The sequence below is a fragment of the Papio anubis genome, chromosome 16 (genome assembly GCF_008728515.1).
Source record: "Papio anubis isolate 15944 chromosome 16, Panubis1.0, whole genome shotgun sequence".
Classification (NCBI taxonomy): domain Eukaryota; kingdom Metazoa; phylum Chordata; class Mammalia; order Primates; family Cercopithecidae; genus Papio; species Papio anubis.
Genome location: NC_044991.1, coordinates 30,080,432 through 30,105,250, shown reverse-complemented (window position 1 = coordinate 30,105,250; position 24,819 = coordinate 30,080,432). Strand labels below are relative to the sequence as shown.

At 60.9% G+C, this 24,819-nt stretch overlaps 1 protein-coding gene across 1 annotated transcript; it reads right to left on the bottom strand.

Annotated features, from left to right (window-relative positions):
* Positions 1–21,636: 21,636 nt before the first annotated feature.
* RTN4R (reticulon 4 receptor) lies at positions 21,637–24,192 on the bottom strand. Its single transcript, XM_031656017.1, has 3 exons — positions 24,180–24,192; positions 23,643–23,810; positions 21,637–23,331 (listed from the first exon to the last, which is right to left on the bottom strand). Exons 1-3 carry the CDS (start codon positions 24,190–24,192, stop codon positions 21,932–21,934), a joined length of 1,581 nt encoding a protein of 526 aa, XP_031511877.1. The 3' UTR covers positions 21,637–21,931.
* Between the last annotated feature and the right edge of the window lie 627 nt (positions 24,193–24,819).

Below are 24,819 nucleotides of genomic sequence, written 5' to 3'. Positions count from 1 at the left end.
CACTTTAATCTCTGGTTCTCCAATTATCAAGCATTTGCCATGAAATGATACTTGCTGCTCCCTAGCACTGCAGACTCTGTAAGAGACATCTCAGTCAGCATTTGGATTAAGTCAAGCCCCAGGAATCCACACCTCCTCCACCTCATCACCCAGTAAAAAAGGTAACGCTGAGGTATGAGAACATTCACATTAGTTCCATACACATGCCCTCTCATGGGCCTGAGAGCACCCAGGTTCTGGTGCAAGTCCCCCACAGCCCAGGGAGGTGTTTCAGGACTGGCGCCCTGCTCAGTGCTGTGGGCTGCACAAGGGGCCAACTGAGGACTCCTCAGCCCAGGAGGGGCAGAGGCTGGGGACCACCCCATGGGCTTCCAGGATGGCCTTGGGGCCACAGGGATTATGGACAGGCTTGTACCTCCAAAGCCTTTCCAGAGAGGAAGGCACTCCACTTCCTGCTTTGGCTTGGAAAAAGTCCAGGGAAGCACCTTGATTGGCCTGACTCAGGTCACATGACATTCCCTCTGTCCAATCACTGTGGCCAAGAGAATGAGGTATTGTGGTTGGCCCAGCCAGGGTCAGAGCCTTCCCCTGCTGCCTGGAGCAGGTCTGTCTCCAGGAGAGAGGGCTAGCATTCAGCCTTACCTGCTGCCCCCTGAAGAACTGTCAGTCCTACTTTGCAGGTGAGCTGGCTCTGATATGAAAGTGCTCTGCTTAGCCCTGTGGCTGATCCACAACTTCATGGGGACTCAAACCTGGGTTCTTTGATTCCAGGTGGAGAAATTGAGGCCCTAAGCAGGGGAAGACTCACTGGGGTCACATGGTGAGTTGGTGGCATGAATGGGTGCTCCAGTCTACACTGTACCACCTCCTCCAGGAAGCCTTCCTGGCTTGGTTGAGCCAGGCCTGGGGTGGTCACCACCTGATGTCACATCCCCTTGAGACAAAGCCCCATCCCCCCCTACTCCCAGGCACCTATCCCCAGTGCCTACTGGATTCAGGCAGCTTCTGCAGATGAGCTCCCAGCCCTATGTCCAGGAGGTTTCTGGAATCGACAGCTCTCCATGCCACAATACCTTCCATGGCTATTTAGGGAATACCCAGTGTGTGCCAGGTTTGGCTGGCCTGGGAGAGTACACAGTGGACACTGGTCACCAGGAGGCACAGGGGGCCAGTCCGCACCCTTCCACAGTCAGGCCTGGGGAATGGGTTGGGGACTGACCTGGAGGAGCGAGGGGCAGCAGGAAGGGCTGGCTGGGCCTCAGCTCTCTTGCTTACCTTGCATTCTCTCGATGGCCCTGGCTAGACACATGCTGGCCAACCCAGGCCCTGCTCATGTTTCAGCACAATGACCCTGCTCTGCCTCCCTCCCCAAGACTCTGGGCTATGCAGCCGGGGCCAGACCTGCTCCTTCAGCTGCACCAAAGCCTGGCTGTGCCTCTGCGTGTCAGTGGCCAAGCCCTGAGCCTGGAGCCATCCAGAGCTGCACGGAACTCCAGGCCTGCAGGGTGGAGTAGACATGGCTCCTCCTGGGTCATACACCACCTCATTAGAGCCAAAGCAGCATCGATTTTGTGAATGATGAGCATGTGTAAGTGTTTATGGAGCCCTGGCGTGATTTGGCGTGTGCAGCTAATGATTCGGGGGCTACGTGTGCAAACGATAGGCCTTATAAATGCGCACCCACCAGAACGCCCCATTACAGAGATTTACACCGATCCTTAAACATCGTAGATTAATTTTTGGAAAACATCTATAAAATAAGAGATTTATACCTAAAACAATACCGTATGCCGTGACAGGAAGGGATTAGAGTCAATTTATTCCTGTATTAGTCAGAAACTCAATTTCATATATTGTGTGGAAAAATTAAAACCCTTTCTGCATTTTATTACAAATTATGCCTACTCCATATATGGAGATAAATAATTGATAGCATTACAAATACTTAATCTAGAAAATATTTATTAGGAACAGACAACTCATTTTCCCTGTGTTTTGTTGAGAACAATATTGCACACTTAAAAAAATTAATGATGACTCTTTGCAAAGAGAAATGTCTACATCCTAATTCTTTTGTTTAGCATTGTGTCCAAGCCAGGCAGACACAGCTGAGCAGTGGCAGGTGGGCATGGAGCCGGGATGTCCACTCCCTGGGCCCTGGCTGTGGATGGGCCAGAGGGGCTCAGGTGCCCTTTCAGTTGGCCAGGGAAGGTGCATTTGGAGAGTGTCAACATACTGTTTGTCTTCTGCTGTGCAAAGTCTCCTCGACTTGTAATTTAAAGACAAAATTGTTTCTGACTTAATTTCTGAGAAAGCACCAAGTAATGGGATTTGTGGATGGACTTGAAGAGCCAAGAAATCAAGACTGGCTGCCTCTCGACCTGGAGAATTACAGAGCCCATGAATTATCTGGGCCTCAGTTCAGGTCCCAGGCTCTGTGCACAAAGAGAGGTGGGCCTGGTGGGTGGTGCGGAGCTTGGCCTTGTACTTCATGGCTGGCTCAGTCTGCCTTCCTGGGACGTGTGGCCCTGCTGGATTCTCTGTGCCTCCTGGCATCTCTCTGAGGGGAGCTCCCAGCCTCTGCCTAGAATACCTGGGCAGCATGGACAGACCTGGGGCCTCCTGCACCGTCACCCCATTCCAGGCTGGGAAGCTTGAGGACCCAGGCAGCGTCCCAGTGTGCCACAGGGCTTCGCCACTGTGCAACTGCACTGCAGCTCTGACCTCTGGCTGGGCCTCGCTCACTGACCTCTGCCCTTTGCCCTGTGTCCTCCACCCTGGCCATGCACAGCGGGGGCTGGGCGGGCACATGGGGGAGACTGCCAATGGAGCCCTGGCAAGTTCTCTTCACCCTTGTGCCAGCTACTCCAGGGAGCACCAGGGATTGAATAAATAACTGCCACGTTTATTAAAAAATAAATTTGGTGCCTAACGGAAGTGCTGTTTCTATACATAGAAAAAAATGTTTAAAATAAAAACCAAAACAGTTCTCAAAGGCGCTGTGGCATTAATTATTCATCTCTTGCTAATGAAAACATGGCATTGCAGGCGCGGCCCCCACCACTCCAAATAAGGTTTAGGGCTCAGGGAAAGCCTGGCCTTAAGGGCAGGGAGCTGGTGACCCCTGAATAAAATGGGGGTGACTGTGATATCCTCCATGGCTATTTAGGGAGCACCCAGGATGTGCCAGGCGCGATTGGCTGGGGGAATGCACAGTGGGCACTGGTCACCAGGCAGGTGCAGGGGGCAGTCCGCACCCCTCCTTAGTCAGGCCTGGGGAATGGCTTGGTGTCTGACCTGGAGGAGGGAAGGGGCAGCAGGAGGGGCTGACTGGGTAGCAGAGCCACCTCTTGGAGGAGAGAAATGGGGACAGAGGCCACCCTGGCCAGCGCCAGAGGACAGCACTACATGTCTGGACACCCAGGCCAGAGGTCTGGCAAACCCCCACAGGGTGGGTGGCTGAGGCCCTGTTGTAAGTCATTTGATGACCCAGCCACTCCCTCAGATGCTGCTGGATCCCAGACAGAGGGAGACAGGGAGCCTGCAGGCCTTGCAGGAACCTAGGTGTGTCGTGCCCCACCAGCCAGGACCAGCCACATGGTGGTGCCACACCAGAAAGGGCCTGCCTGCCAGGCAGTCAGAGGCAGATGGGAGCAACTTGGGAAGGAGTGGCAGGAACCTCCACTCCCTCTGCCTCCACATCTCCAGTAGACCCATATGGCACACACTGCCCAGCTGCGTGCAGCAGGGAAATTGGCGCCAGACTTCGGGCACCCGAGCCCACACTGGACATCTCTGTCCTGTAGCTGATCCTGGGCGCTGATAGGAACCACGAACAAAGCTGGGTCCAGGGCCCTGTAGATGGGGCTCCCTATCCTCAGGGCCCAGAAGCTCCTCCTCCTGCAGTCACCTGGGGCAACCCTAGTTCTGTGGGGAGTCCTGGAGCATTTGTTCTTTTGTTCATTCATTCATTTATTTATCCACAAATGCCCCTGAGCTGGCCAGCTGGTCTCCTGGGGAGAGGGGGGTGCTGATTTCACCAGTTGTCTGCCTGGCCAGGGAGTCTGGAAGACCCAGAGGAAGCCTCTCTGAGCTGCCGTGGGTGCAGGTGGTATCCAGGGCGACAGCTCCTGGGCGGGAGATGAGCTGTGCCCTGAGGCGGTGACGTGGAACCCCAGCAGGGGCCTTTGAAGCTCCAGCAGCCCCTAGGGCAGAGGGGGGAGGGGGAAGAGGCTGCCAGGAGGGGCCTGAGGGTGAGTCTCCATCTCTGCTGGGCGGCTCCATCCTGGTTAGCAAGGGCTCTCATATCCTGGCCCCTGTGCTGGCTCCTGGGATGTGGAGTGGAACCTGCATCCCCGCTGCCCATGTGCGAGGAACTGGGCTGCCAGGGCTCCAGCTGGGCCCCAGGCTCAGGGTTTTTGTGCTGGAGACCTGGCAAAGCTGGACAGAGCCTGGAGGGACCTGGCCCTGCGGCGGCCCGGCTTGGTGTACTCAGAAGGCCTGATGGGAGCTGGCCTGGACATCTCTGCCTGATTTAGGCCTGGGAGCCCGCGAGGGGAGGCAGTCGGGCCTGCCGCCCCGCCACCCCCACTGGCCTCTCCCGCCAGTGGGCCTGACCTCGCTGGAAGCATCCCTCAGCCTGGTATGGATTTCCTGTCTTCACCGAGGCCGCAGCGCCGGCTGGGCACAGGAGCTGAGTGGCGGTCAGGCCCAGGGATGGTTTTCGTTTGTGGGGGCAGGGGCTGAGGGGACCCAAACCTTCCAAACCTGGGGCGTTCTCTTCTCACCTGTCACTCTGTGGCTCCCTTTGATGGCTCTTTGTCTGGCATGGGTGCTGGGCCCGCCCTGTGGTGTGGGCAGCTGTCCAGCCTAGAGCCTGCCTCTGACCCTGGGCCTATCCTCAGGGGCCCTTCCAGGGCTGGAGCAGCAGGGACACAATTGCTGAGCTCAGCCTGTGTCAGGTGCACAAGTGACCTCACTTGGGAGACAGTGCAGCGGCAGTGGGCCCAGAGAGGGCTCTTCAGCTCCCAGTCACACAGCCAGGCCGGGAGAGGTACACACTCTGGTTCCTGATTCCCCATTGGCACTGGCTGGACTGAGGAGCGGGGTGGGGACCCTGGGTGGGGGAGAGGAAGGAACTGGGCACGGGGGAGAGCCAGGGACCAGAGGGCATCTTGGAGATGAAGGGACAGGCGAGCCCAGGAGGGCACACACCATGGCACAGCAGGTAGACAGACATAGACATACATGCCCATATGGCAGCATGCTCTCTCACACACACACGTGCTCACATGGGCAGCACGCTCACACACACATGTGCATATGGGCAGCACACACACACACACGCATGACATGGGCAGCACACACATGTACACATAAGTAGCATGCTCACACATGCACACATGGGCAGCATGCTCACACACACGCACACATGAGCAACACGTTCACACACATGCACACATGCAACAACATGGGCAACACACATGCACATGAGCAGTGTGCTCACACATGGGCAGCCACGCTCAGCACACACACATGCACACATGTGCAGCATGCACACATGGTCAGCACACACACATGCATACATGGGCAGCACACCCACACACACACACACACATGGGCAGCACGCCCACACACACACAGGCACACATGGGCAGCATGCTCACACACATGCACACATGTGCACATGGGCAGCACAGAGATACACATGCACACGTGGGCCACACATTCTCACACACATGCACATATGCATGCACATGGGAAGTATGCTCACACACATGCATGCACACATGGGCAGCATATTCACTCATGTACATATGTGCATACCTGGGCAGTATGCTCACATACACACACCCGTGTGGGCAGCACACACAGGCACACCTGGACAGCATACTTACACACACATGTGCAGCACACATACACAAGGCAGCATGCTCACAGACACACACGTGCACACACACAAGCACACTCAGAACAAGCTGTGGGGCCTGCGGTGAGAACAGTGGGGGCACCGGGCAGGCAAAGCGGCTGCTGCAGAAATAATTAGTCCCTGGTAGACAGGCCTGGCTTACCTTATCCAAAGCCAAAAGGTGGCTGCTAGCCCTCAGCTCTGGGGAAGGGCTCTGAGGCCCCGCCCCTACTTTGCAGTGGTTCCCGGGACCTGCAGGGAGCATCCCAAGCAGGGGCCATGGGGTGCGGGGCTGTGCCATGTGATCCCTGAGGCTGGGCCTGGCTGGGAATGCCTAGGCCCCTGCAACCCCCGCATGTCCCCAGGTCCCCCAGCACAGCAGCAGTGCGGGGAGTGGACACGTGAAGATGGGGAAGGAGGCTGGAGGTGCAGGGCCGCCCTGTGTTCTCATTGCAGTGGGGGTAGGAGCACTCCAGGTCTGGTTGGCCCCTGTGAGGGTGTTGGGGACCCCAGGCCAGGCCTGGATCAGATTCATCACTCCCTGGAGGAGGCATCTGAGTCCAGGGATGCTGGACAGGCTGGTCCCAGGTCTCCAAGCTGACTCGGCCTCAGGCATATGGGCGTCCACAGATATCTGGGGCCAGGCCTAGGCTGAGGGGCAGCTAGCAGGGTGCAGGAACTCCCAGGCCCTCAGCTTGCAGCGCAGAGAAGGGTAACTGCTCTGCTGTTAAAACAATTTATTTTGCTCTTCAAAAGGCTAAGAGCTGTGTACAGTCAGCGTGTGGGAGCTGCCCCCTGGGTGACGGATTCTGCCAATCCAGCCCTCCTTTGCCTTCTGGTGAGGAGGGGTCATCCCAGGCTTCGGGTCAGGATGGGCAGAGCAGACCACTGGGGACCGGGCCACGATGTTCCTGGCCACTCCACATCCCCTCAGCTGCTGTCCTGTGTGCTGCCCTGGGAGAGTGCAAGGGCGGGCGGCCCCGAGGCTGATAGGTGGCACGGTGGTGCAAGGGGGTCAGGAGGGAGGATCACTGTGGGAGGCGTGGAGTGCAGTGGGGAGGTCAGCGAGGTCTTCCGAGAAGGCCGGCAGGGAGGGCTGCTCAGGGCCTGGAGAGCATGCATAGCTGGGGGCAGGATGGGGGCAGCTAGCAAGGGCAAAGCCCAGTGGGTGTAGCGATGCCCTGGTGTACGGGCCCAATGCCCCTAAACTGGTTCAACTCTCTAGACCAGACAAGTGTGCAATGTGGGGGCCAAGCAATATTCCCTCTCAACTGTATGCATATACAGTAGGCGCTTAACAGACACTGGCTGGGTTTGACAATAGCCCTGGACGGAGGACCGAGAGGCCTGGGCTGGGCACACTCTGGGTTCCTGCAAGCCCCTGGCAGCCCTGAACTGGTTTCTGAGTGCAGAGTGAGGGGCTGTCAAGGGTGGAACCCATGCATGCCAAAGCCTGGAGGCCAGTGCAGGGGCAGGACACCTGCCACCTTGGGACACTGCTGAGGTTCAAAGCCACCTGCTGGTTCCCACCTGCCTGGCAGGGGACCCTGTGTGGGTAGGGGTAGCCAGATGGGGCAGCTTCTTGTCCCTCTGGAATCTGTACCCTCAGAGGTCCAGGAGCCCTAGGGGGGGGTTCCGAGGCTGGAGAGAGGGCCCCTGTGACAGGGCAGGGATAGACGGGCTGATTCTGTCCAGGATGGGGGGCACACAAAGACTTCCTGAGGGGCGCTTCAAGGCCACAGCAATCTAGGTGGGACAGGGACATCAGTCAGAGGCACCCTGTGGAGACCCCCAGGTCCAGCTCCTGGTACTGTGTCTGAGAAGCCAGTTGTTCCCTCGCAGGCCGCCAAGGCATCTCACGGTCCTGGCCTGAGTCATTGTGGGGTCTTGGGGGAGGAGGGTCCTCTGGAAGGACACTGAGCCTGGACTTTGGGGCAAGAGACCCAGAGCCCCTGGATGCTTGGGGCCTCAAGGCCCAACATACAGCCAAGCAAAAGTTGGGGGCACAGGTGGGGCGTCCCTCTCCGGGGAGGATGCAGAAGCTGAGCCAGGCTGGGCCGAAGCTCCTTACTTGATCTGGTGTCCTCCTGTGCAATGGTACAAGAGACTCAGGGCACATCTGGTCTCCTTGACACCCCTTGAGACACCCAGGGAATGTTCCCAATGACCACTGCCGGACCACTGCCCAACGACCACGTCACGGATGCCCCTGCCAGGACTCAGGCAAAACCCAGCTGGCCCTGGCACTGCCGCCCAACAGCCCTGTAGGGCCTGGTGCTGGACCAGGGCCTTGTCTCCAACCTCTCCCCCATGGGACTCCGGGGCCTTTGGGGGTCCTTGGGGGTCTTCCTGCACCCTCCCACCTACTCATCTCTGGACTCAGCCACAGTGTGAACGCTCAACCCGGGCTGAGCCAGCCCCTCCAGCCACATTCTGCAGCTCGAGGAAGGAACTGCCCTTTGCAGCTGGGATCTGCCCGAGTTTCAGCAGCAGCTTTGAATTGTAATGCCGAGCGGCTGGCGAATAACACAGCATGCAGCACTCAAGAGCCCGGGTGAGCCCTGAGTGGGGCTGGGTTATGGGATCTCTGGCTTCCGGGCCCTTCTCAGAACAGACCCCCCAGGCCACTCTCTCCCACACCCCCGGTTGCTGCACTGGGTGCAGGGGTCCACAGCCAGGTCAGCTGCTGCCCGGGGAGAAGACCAAGACTGCAGACCCCGCCCAAGCCTGGGGGCAGCCTTCCTGGCAGCAGCACCATTTGCTGCTTGGGATCAGCCAGGCCGGCTCTCCGCAGATGGGAGGGCTGTGAGGTGAGCACCAGCGAGCCCCTGGAGGTGCCAGAAAATGCCAGTGTGGGCACCAGGGGGCTTCCTTGGGCTGGCATGTCAGGGGAAGCCCACTGGGGCAGCTCAGTGCCCATGATGGAAGCTCAAGTCCCAGGAGCTGGGGTCTCACCACACAGTGCTGCCTCAGGAGCTGCACCCCAGTGAGGGTCGTTGGCTGGCAATGTGTCTGGCTGGCATGGGCTGCCTGGTGACGAGGGGGGACCATGTATGAGGAGCCTTAGTTGAGGATCCAGCAGGCACACCCAAGACCCCAGACCAGGGGACACAGGCTGGGGGAGGGAGCTACAGAGACATGAACCCAAAAGAGAATGTCTGCTGACATCCCAGCCCTGACAGATAACCAGCTGGGTGACAGGTGGGGGCTGTGCTCAGATCGCCCCCCATTGTCCTGTGCACATGTGTGGGTGCATGGGAGTCCATGCATGGCTCCTGGGTTGCCCCTTCCTGGGCCCAGCTTGCGGTGCTGTGCTGTGCATGTTTCTTAGCAAGTTCATGCCATAAGCTGCTGGCCAGGCTGAGGAGGAGTGGGTCTGGGTGCCACTGGGACGGTCTGGACTTTGGCATAGCTGAGTCCCTCAGCCCCAGGGCTCTTGCCTTTGCTAGCATTGCTGTGATTCTCACCATTGCCCCTGTTACAGAAGAGGCAACTGAGGCATGGGGAGGTGATGGGACCCCCAGGGCCACCAGCGGCAGGTGGCCAGTACAGCGGCCCTGCCCCATCCCCCGTCAGCCTTGTGCTCCCATCTGGGACCCTATCCGTAGTTTCCCCAGTTAAAAAAATCACAACACTCATTCCTGGTCATTCTTGCTGAATTCTCTCTGTTTGAGGGGCAGCATCTTGGGGTCTGTGTCTTAAATGTACCCAATCACAGGAGTCACCCAGGGCACTGGCTCAGCCCAAGACAACACCTTCCCCGCCCCCCGCAAAACAAAAACAAAAAATCAAAAACAAAAAACCCTTGCCAACCCACCCTCTAACAAAGGGGCCTGGACTCGCATTTTTAACAAGAACCAAAAGATCCTGCGGAGGAGGTAGTCCGTGGGGGGAAAAGGCACCCTTGAGCCTCAAGCCCCCGTGGCTCCCCAGCTCGCCGGTGGCTGTGTGGCGGGTGAGGTGATGCTGGTTCTTGGGTCCCTCTGAGTCTGACTGCCCAGGCTGGTGCCGGCACATTTTGTTTTGTTTTGTTTTGTTTTTTTGAGACGGAGTCTCGCTCTGTCACCCAGGCTGGAGTGCAGTGGCCGGATCTCAGCTCACTGCAAGCTCTGCCTCCCGGGTTTACGCCATTCTCCTGCCTCAGCCTCCCGAGTAGCTGGGACTACAGGCGCCCACCACATCGCCTGGCTAGTTTTTTGTATTTTTTAGTAGAGACGGGGTTTCACTGTGTTAGCCAGGATGGTCTCCATCTCCTGACCTCGTGATCCGCCCGTCTCGGCCTCCCAAAGTGCTGGGATTACAGGCTTGAGCCACCGCGCCCGGCCTACCGGCACATTTTGTCTTGGCCCCATGCTGTCGGGCCCTGAGCTGGACACCAGGCTCCCTAAGTTTTGTGGGAGCTGTCTGGATCCTGAACCAAGGGGTGGCCTGAGCAGGGGAGGCCGTCCCCACCCCCGGGAACACTCTCTGCTCCAGCTGCGGGCTCCAGGGGCTGAGAGCTATTTCAGCTGCACTGGCCTCTCCACTCCCACCAGGCTTCAGTGAGCAAAGATTGTGCCGACGTCAACAGAACAGAAAAGAGAGGCTATGGCGCTCTGTCAGGGAGAAAGCCCAATTAGGAGGGGCTTGTTGGGGCAGGACAGGTGTGGGGAGTGCAGAGGGAGCCCCGGGGCCCAGCCAACCCGCCGTGATGACAGGGCCTTTGACAGCAGCCCAGCACCTAGACTGTGCAGAACTGTGGGGATGGTGCTGTGAGCCTGGGGAGGGTGCCTTTCTCCCCTGGGGCCTGTGTGGGGCCAAGCCTGCCAGACTCCTGATCCTGCAGAGCTAGCCTGGGCATCAGAGCCCACCAGAGGTGCCCGCTGGCGGCCAGGACCCACCTTGGAGTCTCAGGGAGCAGCACACAGGTGGGGAGCGGGTGGGGGCCACACAACTCTGGTGGGGCATGGGCCTGGGCACCTCTCCAGCAGTACACTGCACATGACGCTCCAGGCCAGGCCAGGGTCCCCCGAGTCACAGACCCTAGGTACAGGGACACGCCGTTTTCATTTTAGTCAAAGTGTGCGGGGTGAGGAGCTGCAGCCCCCACTCTGGGGGCCTGCCCTGTTTGGAGGGGGCACCAGGGTCCTAGGTCCCTCCCCCTGTTAGTGCTGTCTGGAAATCCTGAGTCAGGTAGGTGAGGTGGGGGAGGGAGACCTACCCACCCAGTGCCCTGCCCAGCTCCCAGGGTCTAAACCCTGTCTTGAGGATGGTTCCTGGGAGCAGGCAGCAGGGCCCCGTGAAAAGAGACTAGACAGTGCGGACCTCCCTGGCCCTGGGATCAACAACCTCTCCTGGGCCCAGCTTCCCCAGGTCTGGGCTTGGGGCTGGAGGATCGGCAGGGGAGTGAGTCCGCGAAAGCACCACCCGCACCCCTCAGCACGCTTTCCCTCCATGTCACCTTGGCCACCCATCTCACAGCCCGGCTCAGCACCCGGGCTCTACTGGGCCACCCTGTCAGCCCCCGAGTCCCCATGGAGGGTCTGGAGGCTGGAGGCCGGTCAGCCAGGGAGGGGAGGGACACAGGAGTAGGGTGAGACACTTGGCTCAGGACTGAGGACCACTGGCACTCTGGCCACTGCAGAGGGTGTCCGGCTGGGGCAGGAGGGCTGTGGGAGAGAGACCACATTGTGTGTGGGAGGGGACAGTCCCCTCCTGCCCAGTCCCCTCCCCATAAGGGCTCAGGGAAGGGTGGGGGTGCCACACACCATGGGCTGGTGCCCCCATCCTGGCTTTACCTACCTAGGGCTCTGGGATTGTCAGGTATGGAGTTCCCCAGCCCTGAGCATGGCAGGGGCAGGATGACAGACCCAGGATCCCCTAAGCCCTCCCTCCTCCACCCGCACCCCTGCCCGCCAGACCCCAGTCATTCTCCCGCCCTCAGGGCCTGGATTCAGCCCCACCCCCAGCCTTGTAAGCCTGGCCTTATTAGTACTGCTTTGCCCCGATTTTGCAAGTCAAACCCGGCATTCCTGCGCTCCTGCTCTGTTTCCAGCTTGATGCATGGAGAGCTGGAGAGCAGCCGGAGCAGGGAAGGCACTGCAATGAGGTGGCAGCCCATGTCGGCCAGGGGACCCGGGGCCCAGAGCCAGGTGGGGTGGACCACGAGGCCCTGTCTTTCCACAGGTGTCCAGGGTCACTCCCACCCCTCCTTTGGCCTCCTGCTGGCTCAGCACCACACCCCCCAAAAGGGTCAGGCTCCGGGTGAGTGGTCCTCAGGGCCCCCGCACAGACTCTTCCCTCTGCACACAGGCTATCCCTGCCTTCCTGCCCAGCCAGTGGGTGGGGAGAAGCGAGTCCCTCCTTCCAGGGATTCTCAGGAACTGAGAGGCTATCAGGGTATGCAGCTGTGATGCCCGCAGCAGGAGAAGACCTCAGACGCCACAGCCTGGCTCTCTGTGGGGCCAGTGTGACTCAGCCTCTCTCTGAGGCAGGGAGAGCCCCTGGACTGGAGGGTGTCATGCTCGGCTCTGCCTGGATATTCTGTGGCATGCAGGGTGCAAGGTGAGGGGCTGCAGGCGTTGGGACCCTGGTGTGCACTCCTGGCCTGTGACACGTGCAGCTTCTCCAGCCCCCCAATATGCTTCCCAGGCCCCCTACTGCCCGCCCAGCTTTTCTTTCTTTGGCAGCCCCAGGTCCCTCCTTGTACCCAGTGGGACAGCGGGGCCCAGCCCTAGGGGCCACAGGAGACAGACATACCCCAACTGAGACAGACAATGGCCAGCATGGCAGGTGGCCCAGTCTCAGCAACCAGGACGTCCTAGGAGGCACTGCCCCTCAGCTGAACTGGCTGTCCTCAGTGGCCCAGCTCTGGCTCCGGCGGGTCCTGTGAACTCAGGATGGCAGACGCTGTTCCTGGTCTCAGGCTGGGTCTTGGGTGGAGAAGGTTGGGTGTACCTCTCCTCCTGGAACACCTTCAGTGGCTGACGAGGTCACTGAGGCTCCATCCAGCAGGCAGCTGCCAGCGTGGCCCTCATTCCTCCCCCGCCCTGGAGGTGGGCACGGGTCAGTGGAAGGATGGGACTGAGGGGCTGGGCCCTTCGCCGACCCTGGAAGGTGGGTTCCCTGTGGCCTTCCCTGCAGTTTCCTGGTCCACTGTGGCTCAGCCTAAGACACAGGTGAAGGCCTGGTTATCACTTGGCTGCTTTTGCCAAAAGAGTGGCTTCCAGTGAAATCCTTTGGCTGCTGAAGGGCAGTCACCCTCCCTCCCTGTGGCCCCAAAAGCCACAGGGTTTGTCAGCAGGTTTTCACGGTCCACTGAGCATTCGCGGGCCTTTGGCATCCTTGAGGGCCTGCCTTTGGTTAGCACACACCCTTTGCTTGACCCAGAGGGTCCAGATGGCACTGGCTCCACAGCATGGCCTTGAGAACTGAGGCCGGCTTCGGCGAGGATGGTCCCACCTACTTTGGCCTTCAGGCCGCTGGCCCAGCCAGTCTCTGCAGGGACACCCCAGTGGGCCCAGGGAGGGACTGGGGTCAGCTGGGGCCCTGGACTCACAGGGGATCCCACTTCTCCCACGTCTTGCTTGGTTCTGGGCATAAGGGCCCTAGTTCTTGTGGCCTGGCCTGGCCCTCTCACTGTTCCCTGGAAACCTGGGGAAACTTGGCAGGCTGTGTTTCCCATCGTCAGGCTCCCGAGTTGCTTCTGTCCAGCCTTCTGCTGGCATCTGTGACTCAGCACTGTGACGGGGCCCTGTCCAGGGCGTCCCGGGCAGGAGGCAGCTCTGGGTGCAGAGCGGGCACCCCCATGGATAGGCTGCATCCATATGCCACTCCTTGGCCGCCCTCTCTTCATCTGTAGTGATGACACGGTGACCCCCACCCACAGGCCTGATGGCACTGCTGTCACCAGGCACTGGGAGCCTGCCCCCAACCTGGGTGGTATTGTGGGAGTGGCTGGGCAGGGAATGCTGCTATCCCTGCTGAACTGGGTGGGCACTGATGGGCATGGGGACCTGGAGTGCAGACCCCAAGCTCTACTGTCGGCAGGCCACGCCTGCGCCTCTGGGGAGCTGCTCTGTCCCCCTTGGCTAGCCTAGAAGTGCCTAGAAATGTCTGCCATGTGGGGAGTTGGTGGGTGAGGGCCCCACTGTCTCATCCCTCGAGGAGGGGAGGGCTCTGGGCAGGGTCTGCACCAATTCCCCAGTGCCCGCTGAGGCCTGTGACTGCCTTGGGGATAGTGCCGGGCACCCCCTCATCCTGGCGAGGGTGTCCTATTTCCAGAGTGTAGTGCTGGATTCTTCTGTTTGGCTGTGTTAACTGAGACCAGCTTTTACAGAATAAGTCTCATGGGGTGGGAAAATCTGCACAGACTTGGTGTTTAGGGTAACCTGAAAGTGGAGAGTGAGCTTGGGGTGCAGTTTCGTTCCCCCATGCCCCTAGGCACAGCTACCCGCAGGCCCACAGCAGGCAGGCAGGGCTGATGCCATCCTCCAGATCCCCCGACCAGGCCCAGAGGTGGGGCCAGGAGGGATCTGGGGAGTTGGTGCCACCAGATTTCCTGAGCATGACAGGATGTCAGGGGGTGGGGGGCAGCAGCAGGACTGCCCCAGGCTGGATCCCCACCCAAGTCAGGCTTGGCTGTGGCCTCAGGGCCAGTTTGTCCCTCTGCAGATCTGGAGGGGTCCTCAGCCACAGCGGGGGTCCCAGATGATCCTGACCTGGGGATGGGAGGGCCTCTGTCCATGGTTCCCCTGCAGAGCGGGGCCTGTTGAGAGGAGCAGGGGATGGTCTGTTGAAGCAGTGGGTGAAAGGAGAGGCATACAGGAATGGATGGACAGGGCGGGTGCTCAGACCCGACAGCTGAGGTGGAGGGGTGGGGCTGGAGGCTGGAGTGGCCGCAGGGGAGCCTAGAGGGGTAGGGCTGTGATTCCTCCACCCCTGTTGGCTAAGGGACCTCAGAGAGGGCTTCGGAGGCTGGGACCCCGGCTCCCAAGGTCTCAAGACCCTCCTGCTCCCCCTGAAGATAGCAGCGACTGCCTCCCAGAAACCCCCGGTACCCCTGGAGGCTGCAGTCCCCCGCCCCGCCTCCACTCTTTCTCTCTGCCCCGTCTTTTTTCAAAAATAATTGTGCAGCAGCACCAGGCTGTCTCCGTGCCCCTCCTGCAGGCTGCCCGCTACCCTACCCCTCCAGGTCCCTGGCTCGGCGTCCCCAGACCCTGCCAGGCTGGCCTCGAGGTGTGTATCGAGGTGTTCTCCCTGCAAGGTCTTCATCATTCCCTAATTGTTCACATTTATTTTTCTCCTTCCTTGGTGAGTGGCCCTGCCAGCCTCAGCCTTGTCTCTCCTTGGTAAGCGTCATTAATGCGGCTTCCGTGCCGCGATCAGAGGGGGCTGCCCCCGCCCTGCCGGCCCTGCCGCCGCTCCTCTGCCTGCCTCGAGATGGATGTTCATTTATTGCCCATAAATCTCTGCACAGCCCTTTGTGAAGACAAATCGGAGGCCTCCTGTTCCCCGGTGTTGGTTGGGCCAGTCGGTGGTGGGTTTAATTGGCCCTTCCCGTGGAGGCTGCCCCTGCAGGAGAGGCTCGTTGCGGGCCGGGCCGGGTGCACTGCGTCTGCAGAAGGGGCCATTCTCTGCCCCTTACTTTGTCTGGTGTCTGAGGCTGGGCCATGTGCAGGGACAACGTGCGGCTCCTCCCTCAGGCTTCCAAAACATGGCCTCCCCGCATCCACGTGGCCTGACAGCAGCCCAGGCCCAGGCAAGGCCCTCTCTCTCCCAGGGGGTGATGCCTGCAGCTTCAGCAGCAACCTCCAGGAAGGAGGCCCGTGGGTTCCTTGCGGTGATACGGGAGTGCTGGGAAGGGAAGAGCTTGGTCGCTTTAAATGATAGGGAAAAGGGGAAGTGCTGGGTAGAGGAGGGTGTGGTCCCTGGCTGGGGCTCCATCCCACAGACCTAGGGGAGGACAGGCATTTTTGCATTTCCCAAGAGCACTCTGACCTGCCACACCCCCATCCCATGCCTATAAAACCTCCCCAGACCCTAGCAGGCACACACAAGCTGCTGGACATGGAGAGGAGCGGATTAGCAGAGGAGCACTCAGCCGGCTGGACGTCGAGAGGAACGCACTGATGGGCACCGGCATGCCGGCAGGCTACCAACCAGCAGCAGAATGACCTGGAGTTTGGCTGGGGCAGCCAGAGGAGAGCCCAGGCCCGACTCCAGGGGAAAACCTTCCCACTCTGTCCCCTTCTGGCTTCCCCCATCTGCTACCTCCACCTAATAAAACCTCGCACTCATTCTCCGAGCCCACGTGCGGTCCAATTCTTACACCAAGGTGAGAACCTTGGGATGCAGAAAGCCCTCTGTCCTTGCAATGAGGCAGGGCTCTGATTGGGGTTTAATTGAACTGAGTAACAGAAGCCATCTATAGAGAACTAAACTAAAACAGCAAAACTAAAAGAGCACCCTGTAACACAGGCTCACTGGGGCTTCGGCTGTAAACATTCACCCCTAGACACTGCCGTGGGGCTGGAGCTCCACAGCCTGCCCGTCTGTATGTTCACCTAGAGATCTGAGCAGCAGAGCACTGAAGCAAGCCACATCCCCATTGCATGTCCTGTGAAGGGAACAAGGGGACCTTTCCTGTTTCGCCAGCATACAGCAGGTGCCTAATAAATGCATGGCCAACTGGTCAGAGAGAAAGGGACTCTGCATTGAGCCCAGCCACAGTACAGGCTGGGAGGGCAGGACTCCTGCCTAGCTTGGCACCCTTTCCTGTGCTCTGGTGGCTGTGAGCCTGGCCCTGCCCCCTAGTCAGCAGGCCTCTGCTGACCCCACATGCAATCTGCTGTTGGTGCCAAGAAAGTGCTGCCTGTGTGACTCTCAGAATGTCAGGCTGGGTGCTCCTCTACTGAGGTCAGGATCAGGAGTCCCTAGGCCAGCTCTGGGGGGCCCACAGGGCGTGAGGGGGGCTCAGGCAGCCAGCCCAGCCCAGCCTGGTTCCACTGCTTACTGTGTGGCCTTGGGAGGCTCCCTTGGTTTTCCGGGGCCTGGGGAACCAGGCTCGAGCTTGGTCCTGTGGTCTGAATCCAAGAAGACAGGTTGTGGGTGGGGACAGTTGGAGAGAGGGGCAGCCTCGCCTCAGCCTTGGGACTGTGTGGCAGAAGCAGAAGCACCCTGTCTGGCCCTTCCGCTGGAGGCCTCAGCCATCATGGCCCTCTGTGAGCTCCTCTAGGGCTGGACCCAAGCAGGGACCTCTTCTCCCATGAGGGTTTACTCATTCCTCAAAACAGGCACAAAAGCAGAGGGCTATCGAGGGGTAGTGACCTGCCCCTGGCTCTGGCCGTGCGAGTCTGGGCACTATGGATCCACTCCATGACCACCTGGCTGGGTGAGAACCAGCCTGGAGGATCAGCGAGAGCTTCTTGGAGAAGGGAGTGGGGTCAGAACTGAATACTGAGCAAAGCGGAAGGACCAAGAAGAAGATCCTAAGGAGTTCCGGGGCTGGGGGCTGGGGATTGGGAGCCATAGGAGAGACGAGGCTGGACAGGTGCCTGCTCCTCCACCCACTGGCTGAGAACTCCAGGCTTGGCCCGGCAAGGGTCCCCTGCCCCTGGGATCAGGACTTCCCTGCAGCATAGGGGCGGGTGGGCAGTGCGACCTACCTGGAAAGGGCTTCTGGAGAGGTGTGCCCTGGCAGAGCCCCACCTCCCCCAGGAAAAGACAATAGCGCCAGGCCCCAGCCCTGGAGAAGCCTGACCAACCAGGGAAGTCCCACGGCCTCCTCCATGGAGCTCCGCCTCCAGACCTAGGGTTGGCACTTTGGGGTCAGGCCAGCTGCTGGGGAGCCCTGGGCCCTGACACATGCACCCTCCCAACAAGAGTGGAGCTCTGGGGGCCACTGGGCTCACGCCCATCACAGCCACTCTCCAAGGCCTTGGCACAATGGGGTCCTTGAGCTGATGTGCCCCGGGGGGTGGGCTGAGATACACCCTTTGCTGACAGTGGTCATCGCACTTTTCCCACCCGGGCCTCACGTGGGGAGCCCTACCAAGCCCAGGCTGTGGTATACACAGGGGCTGGGCTGCAGGGCAGGGCTCTGGAGTGGCCTCACCCGGAGCGGGGTGGGAAAAGGAGTCAGCTGGGGTCCAGGCAGGACTAAGGCCAAAGCCACCAGTGAGAAATCTGGGCATGAGGGTGGCCACCAGGCGGGCACCTTGGGGGAAATTGAGTTGAGGGCTGGGCTTCCTCACTGTGGCCGGAGGCAGCCCGAAGGTCAGCTGACCAGACACAGAGCTGCCTCAGTCACAAGCCCGCCACAGCTCAGTGTGCCACCCCTGAGTGACATCCCTAGGCCGACTGGCATAGTGGAGGGAATTGACACCCAGGGTCTTGTGATGTTCCCGGGCACTGGGATGGAGAAGCAGCGCAGCACTCTGGGGCACAGACACAGTTGGCAGCGAAGCGTCTGCTCCCGCGTGGCCTTGGGTCCCATCCTGCCCCACACGTCGCTTCATGCCTCTGGGCCTCCGTTTCCTCATCTGTGCCTTGGCGACATTAGCAGTGTCTTCCAGCAGGGATGTGAGTGTGAGGTGCCCACTCCTTCCCAGGGAGGCTGCCAGCTGTAGGCAGCCTGGCAGTGAGGAGCCCCCACCCCCGCTGCCACCACAGCGGCCAGCCCCTCCACAAACACTTGCCTCCCTCTCAACTTGCTTCCGGCATGTTCTCGGTCTCGCTGGACGTTAGTTTACCATCGGCTGCTGAACATTCAGCAGCTTCTATTATTTCAGAACTAATTTAAGGATTAAAAAATAATTCTCCCAATTACTATGCAAAGCCCTGGGCAGCCAAATAAACAGGGGGCAGGCGCTCCCATCCAAGGAAAGGGCCCCCCCTGCAGCCTTGGGCAGACAGCTGTGCAGGGCAGCTGTGGTGCAGCTCAGCCCCCAGGGCTCCAGGGGTGGAGTCGGGGTGGCTGAGAGGGATCCCCGGGAGCAGCCCAGCCTGGGCCCAGCATCTGAGGGTTGCTTGCCCCTATCCCCTACCCAGGACGGCTGCAGCCACAGTGAGCCCAGCCCCAGCTGTCACCTCCACCAATTGTGCTGGGTGGTGCTGCCCTGGCTGGGCCTGTGACACAGGGACAGGCCCATGAACTGTGAAGGATTTGGTCCACAGGGCGCCCTGGGGCTGGCCAGGCATCTTTGGACGGGGCCAGGAGAGTCTGTGGTAGACCAGCAGCCCGCATGGGGTGGGGGGCCAGGGTTTGATACACTCAAGGCTGATTCACGCAGCTTTAATTAGCTTCCTGCACCTGCTCTGGGGTCTGGGTGATCAAGGCTGGGCACCAGCTGCCACACCCCCACCCCCTGCCTGGTCCAGCACCTGACCTCAGGGGCCCAGCCAGCCAGGGCTGGTCAGGCAGAGCTGGGGAGTGCCAGGGTGGGCACAGGAAGGAGCTGAGTCCCTGGGCCCTGGTCCAATGCCCCGCCCCCTCCCGGCCCCTCGTCAGCAGCGGCCGGCCGGTGAGCTCATCTCTTCCTGGGCTGTAAATATCACCCAAGTGCTCACGACTCCCAAATGTGTCCTCCAGCCGGGCCCCTCTGCTGAGCTCAGCCTGCACAGCCCACACGACACCCCCGCCCAGATGTCTTCTGGGCCTCGACAAAGCGGCCGCTCCTCTCGGCGCCCCCACCTCAGGGACGCGCGCCCCGTGCCGGCTGCTTAGGGCGGACGCCTGGGAGCCCTGCCTGCCGCCTCCACCCCATGGGAGTGTCCGTGCATCCTACTGAGTCCAACTTAAAACTCGTCCACTTCCTTCCGGATCCTCTCACCCCCTCCTCAGGCCTGGTCGGACTGTGCCCAACTCCCCACCCCTGCCACTGCACAGGCCCCCACTGTGGCCTGGAGGGGAGGGTGCAGAGCCCTGAGGGCAGCTGGTGGTGACAGCCCCAAAGGTGGCCTGAGGGTGACAGGTGCCTGCTTCTTAGTGAGGAGTGGGCCCAGCAGAGGTAATGAACTCCTTGTCCTAGGAGGTGTACAAGCTGAGGCAGGACCTGCTGTCCTTCCACAAGCCACTGAGGGCGCCAGCATCCACTGCAGGTGGGTCACTCAGCTGGGGCTCAAGGCTCTTTGGAAATGAGTGACTTCGGTTTCCTGGCTCTGACTGCAAGGAGCTCCCAGCCTCAGCTGAGAGCCCTACCCCAGATCCAGCAGTTTGGCTGTATCTTCTCAGGCATGACAGGGGCCACTTGGTAAAAAAACTGGATTAATAAAACCTTGCCCATGCCAGAGCCCAGGCACAGCCTGGCAGACTCCTGGGTCTGGTCGTGGGGTTGCAGAGACTGGGGGTGCTAGAGGTGCTGATGGTGGAGCTCCAGGCACAGGGCAGAGACTGTGCAACATCTTGACACCAGGCTGTCCACAGACAGGCCTCTGCTGGGGCTGCCAAGGGTCTCCTGGGCCCAGAGGGGCTGCAGAGGTAGCCCTGGGCAAACAGCACCCCAGCCCCGCAGGGCTGCCCTGCCTGAGCTGCCCCCAGCTACGGGGCAAGGCTACTGGCCCTAGAGCTCAGGTGAACAAAGGGGCAAACTGCAGGTGGAGGTGTGGGCAGCCACATGGGGGGCCTCAGCACCTATGGGCACAGGCACAGGGTCTCTCAGAAGAGACAGTGCATGTGGGATGATCCTGAGGAGGGTAAGGGTCAGACAGGACCACCACATCCTGACTCTGTCCTGTGCTTGATGGGAGAGGTCTGAGCTCCCGCCTTGGGCCGCAGCACAGGCTGGCGGAGGAGCTGGGGCCTTGGCTGCTAGGCGCGTCCTCCCCCCTTCTTCTCCCTGCTTCTCCTCCCCCCAGGCTTTTGGAGCCCCGGCCGCCCCCACGACCATCTGGCTCCACCAGCAACGCTCCCCCACACCCTCCCCCACGCCACTGTTTTTCTCCCTCTCCCCCTCCCCAGCCACTGCCCTGGTGGGGAGGGGGCCCTTTCCTGGGAAGGCTTCCTGGCCACGTGGCCCTTCCCTTTTGTTTCTGAGTCCTCTTCGGCCCAGGCCGTGGGAAAGCGTGCCTGTGCATATTTCTGCCTGTGCATATTTTTGCCTGGATGCGTGTGCTGCTCTCGAGTCCGTGGTGTGTGCCTGTGTGTGGCTATGTGTTCCCTGCCCTGCTGTGTGTGCATGCGTGTATGCATACATGGGTGTAGGGACATGCAGACCCACCAGGGCTTGTGTTTGGGGTGGGGGTATGGTGTAAGTGGGGGTGCCCCAGGCACATGCATGTGGGGTCTAGTGTGACCACCGGCAGTGGTGTAAGGGTGCATGAAGCCCCCACTGGGCCTTGAGGCCAGGCCCGACCCGCCCAACTGTCCTTAAGGGCCTTCCTCTCCTGCCACCTGCCAGGGGTAGGAACAGGGTCCCTCATCCTCAGCCTCCTCCTGGGGGCTGCCCGGGCAGGCTGACTGGGGTGGAGGGCCCCAGAGCAAATGTCCCCACAGGGGCTGCTATGTCCAGACCCATGGACCTGGCATGTGCTCCATCAGCCAGGCTCAGTGACGTCAGCCACCAAGCACGCTCCATCTGTGCGGCTGGGGGGGCAGGGGCACCTGACGTTGGAACTGTCCCAGGCTGTCCCACCCGTGGTGCCAGGCATCTCCCCTTCTTCTGGGGCCTTGTGATGGGGGAGAGGCTGCCCGTCCAGCGCCCACCCCTGCTTCTCATCGCCCACAGCACCCTAGCCTGAGAGGCCACAGCTTAAGAAAAGAGCTCTTTATTCCACGTCGTCCGATATTTTTACACAAGTAAAATAAAATGCATATCTCTATATACCGCGATCTGGGTGGGAGGCGGCGTTCTGGAACAAACGCTGCCGCCGAACCCTGTAAACATGATGGGGTGGAGATGGGGGTGGCGGGCGGGAGGCGTCCGTCAGGGAGGGCCTGGCTTGGCCTGCCCCACGGGTCGGCCGCCCGGCTGGCTGGCGGCGTGGAGAGAGACCCCGTATGTACAAACACCTGGCTGCTGAGCACGCTCTTGTGTCCGCTGGGGGTCAGCAGGGCCCCAGCACTGTCCAGAGCACCAGTGCCAGGCCCAGGGGGGCGAGGCTGCAGGCGAGGCTGGGCAGGGCACCTGAGCCCTCTGAGTCACCAGTCCCGCCACCCCCGCTGCCTGCCTGGCCCAGACGGCAGTGGCTGCGGGTGCGGTTCTTTCGGGAACAGCCTGGCCTCCGGCGAGGGCCTGAGGTGGGGAACCCTGGTGGCTCAGAGCCCTCGGGCCGCACTGCGGTGAGCGGGGGCTCAGCAGAGCCAGGCAGAGTCCCAAAGGGGGAGTCATTGATGTGCCGTGGGCCAGAGCCGTTGCCTGGGGGGCTGTCACCAGGCGGCACACGTCCCTTCAGCGCGTTGCCTGCTGAAGCCGGTCTCCCAGGCTCTAGTACCGAGGCCTTGTCAGCGGCGTCTGGCTGGCAGCACTTGGGAAGCCCCAGCAGCTCCTCATTGGTGGCCCTGCCAGTCCAGATGGGATGGTAAGGGCCGGTGGCCACAGCGCAGCCCTGCAGGTCGTTGGCAGCTAGGCGTTTCAGGTCACGACCAGCCAGGCGTTGAGGGAGGCTGCAGGGCACCTCGGAGGAGGAGCCGCGGAACTTCTGCAGCCAGGCCCAGAGCGGGCGTGCCCGGCAGTCACACACCCAGGGGTTGTCGTTGAGCCTCAGGTACTGCAGGGCACGCAGGGGTGCCAGGGCCTCGGCGGGCAGCGCTGATAGATTGTTGGCAAACAGATAGAGTGTCATGAGGCGGCCAAGGTCACGAAAGGCATGTGGATGCACGTGGGCCACGCGGTTCTGGTGCAGCAGGAGACGGTCGAGGCTGTGCAGGCCGCGGAAGGCGCGCTCGGGCACGCTGGAGATGCGGTTGCCGTGCAGGAAGAGGTGTGTGAGGTTGCCCAGGTCGCGGAAGGTGTCATCAGGCAGCGCCTGCAGTGCGTTGTCCTGCAGGTAGAGGTACTGCAGGGCAGCCAGGCCGCGGAACAGGCCTGGACCCAGCTCCTGCAGGCCGCAGCGGTCCAGGTGCAGCGTGTGCAGGCGGCCCAGGCCGTGGAAGGTGGCAGGGTCCACAGACCGGAGCTGTGCATTGTCGCTGAGGTCCAGCTGCTCCAGGAGGGCCAGGCCAGCGAAGGCGGCCGCGTCAATTCGGGCCAGCACATTTGAGTGCAGCCACAGGATGGTGAGGTTGCGGCAGGCACGGAAGCTGGCAGCTGGCACATGTGAGATGCGGTTGCCGTGCAGGAAGATGCGCTGGCTGGAGGCAGGGATGCCCGCGGGCACAGCCTGAAGGCCCTGCTGGGGGCAGCTTGTTGTCACCTTGGGCTCATTGTAGCATACACAGGCGCCTGGGCACGGGGCTGCCACCCGCCAGGCCTGCAGCCACAGCACCCATGCCAGCAGCCGGCTCCCTGCGGGCAGAAGACAGAGTGGTTAGCAGGCAGGGCAGGGGTACTGGAGAAGTTGGAGGTTTTGCTAGAGCCAGGTGGGCCCTGGGGATTGGGTCTCAGGAAGGCCTGGGGCTAGGTCCAAGATGTGGCCATCACTCCGGGAATCGCGGTGTTGGGATCTCTGCTTCACAGGCCTCATGGACGACGCTGGGCTAGAACATGCCTTGGAGCCACACACTCCACCCTGGAAGTCACATCTGCAGACTCCCCATACCACACATCCGGTGCCCACACACCCGGGAGCAGCCCACTGGGTCACCAGGGGAACTCACTTGAAGGCCTCCTGGAATGGGCGCTGGCAACTGCAGGCACCTCCTCAGGACTCCGGTGAACACAGAGCCCGTACTGCACGAGTCTCCGGGGGTCCCAGTGGGGGTTCCACCCACAGGGCCTAGGAAACACTGCAGCGGGGCTAGGGTCCCTCTGGGTACCTCTGCTATCTCAGAAACAAGCTCCTGGATGCCCAAGGGTGGGGGTAGAGGGCGAGTGTGTCCAGGGCTCGGGAGGAGGAGTCACGTCCCACAACCACCCAGGCAGGCTGCTCCCTCCTCCACACATCCTCCTTTCAAGCACTTCCTGACTTGGCAGGAACCCCCTCCTGAAGCCTCCGCCCCCTGGCCTCATTCTCTGCTCCATCTCCTCCCTGGGAGGAGTTCACTCCTCCCCAGCCAACCCCTGCAGTGCCAGCTGCCTGCACCCCTCCCACCCAGATGCCATCAGCAAGGACAGCCTCCCAGTGGGTTCTCCCCCAGCCCCAGGGGCCTGCAACCCCTCCTCCATTACAGGCCCAGATACACCCGGGGCTTCACCAAGGCCCTGCATGGGCAGTAGTACCTGCTGGGGTGCCACATCCAGAGCTGGTCTCACCAGCGGGGTCACCCACTCCGGAGTAAGCTCTCCTGCCTCTCATTCCACCATTGAGCCCCCACCCCTTCCGAATGCTGAAAATTCTTTCCGCCTTCAGGAGTGAGTCTATTAAAATGTGAATCCCCCTGGGAGGGTTATAGCTTATCAGCCAACACTTGAGTTATCAGCTAACACCTGCATTGACAGCTAACACCTTCCTCTGCAGCTGGCTAAGAGCAGGATTCTGCAGACAGGAGGCCACCTAAGTGCTGGGGTTGGAGCCAGGCAGGAGGAATGAGCGGACCACAGGCCAGCTTCCCCAACCCAGAACTGTGACCCTGGGGCCCTCCCACCTGCATGGGGCCCCTGCCCCACTGGGTCCTGTCTACTTGGGCAGACAGTGCACATGCCCCAAGCACAGAGCCCAGCAAGCCCAGAACACACAGTGATCGCTGGGCATGTGCGTCCTCCCAGACTCAGGTTCACAGGTCCTGAGACCCCCTTCCCCACAGCCTGGGGGCCTCCTCTGCCACACTCCCAGCCCCAGGGCCATTTGTTGGCTACCAGGGAAATGGCAGCCCAGGGATGGGGGTCCAGAGGCCC

Bases quoted from the DNA above. Each gene is read 5' to 3' on its own strand.
- RTN4R (XM_031656017.1), bottom strand. The intron at 23,332-23,642 runs GTGAGTTCCCCT...TTCTGCCCGCAG, and splicing joins CCATTCCAGGAGGCCTTCAA to GGAGCCGGCTGCTGGCATGG.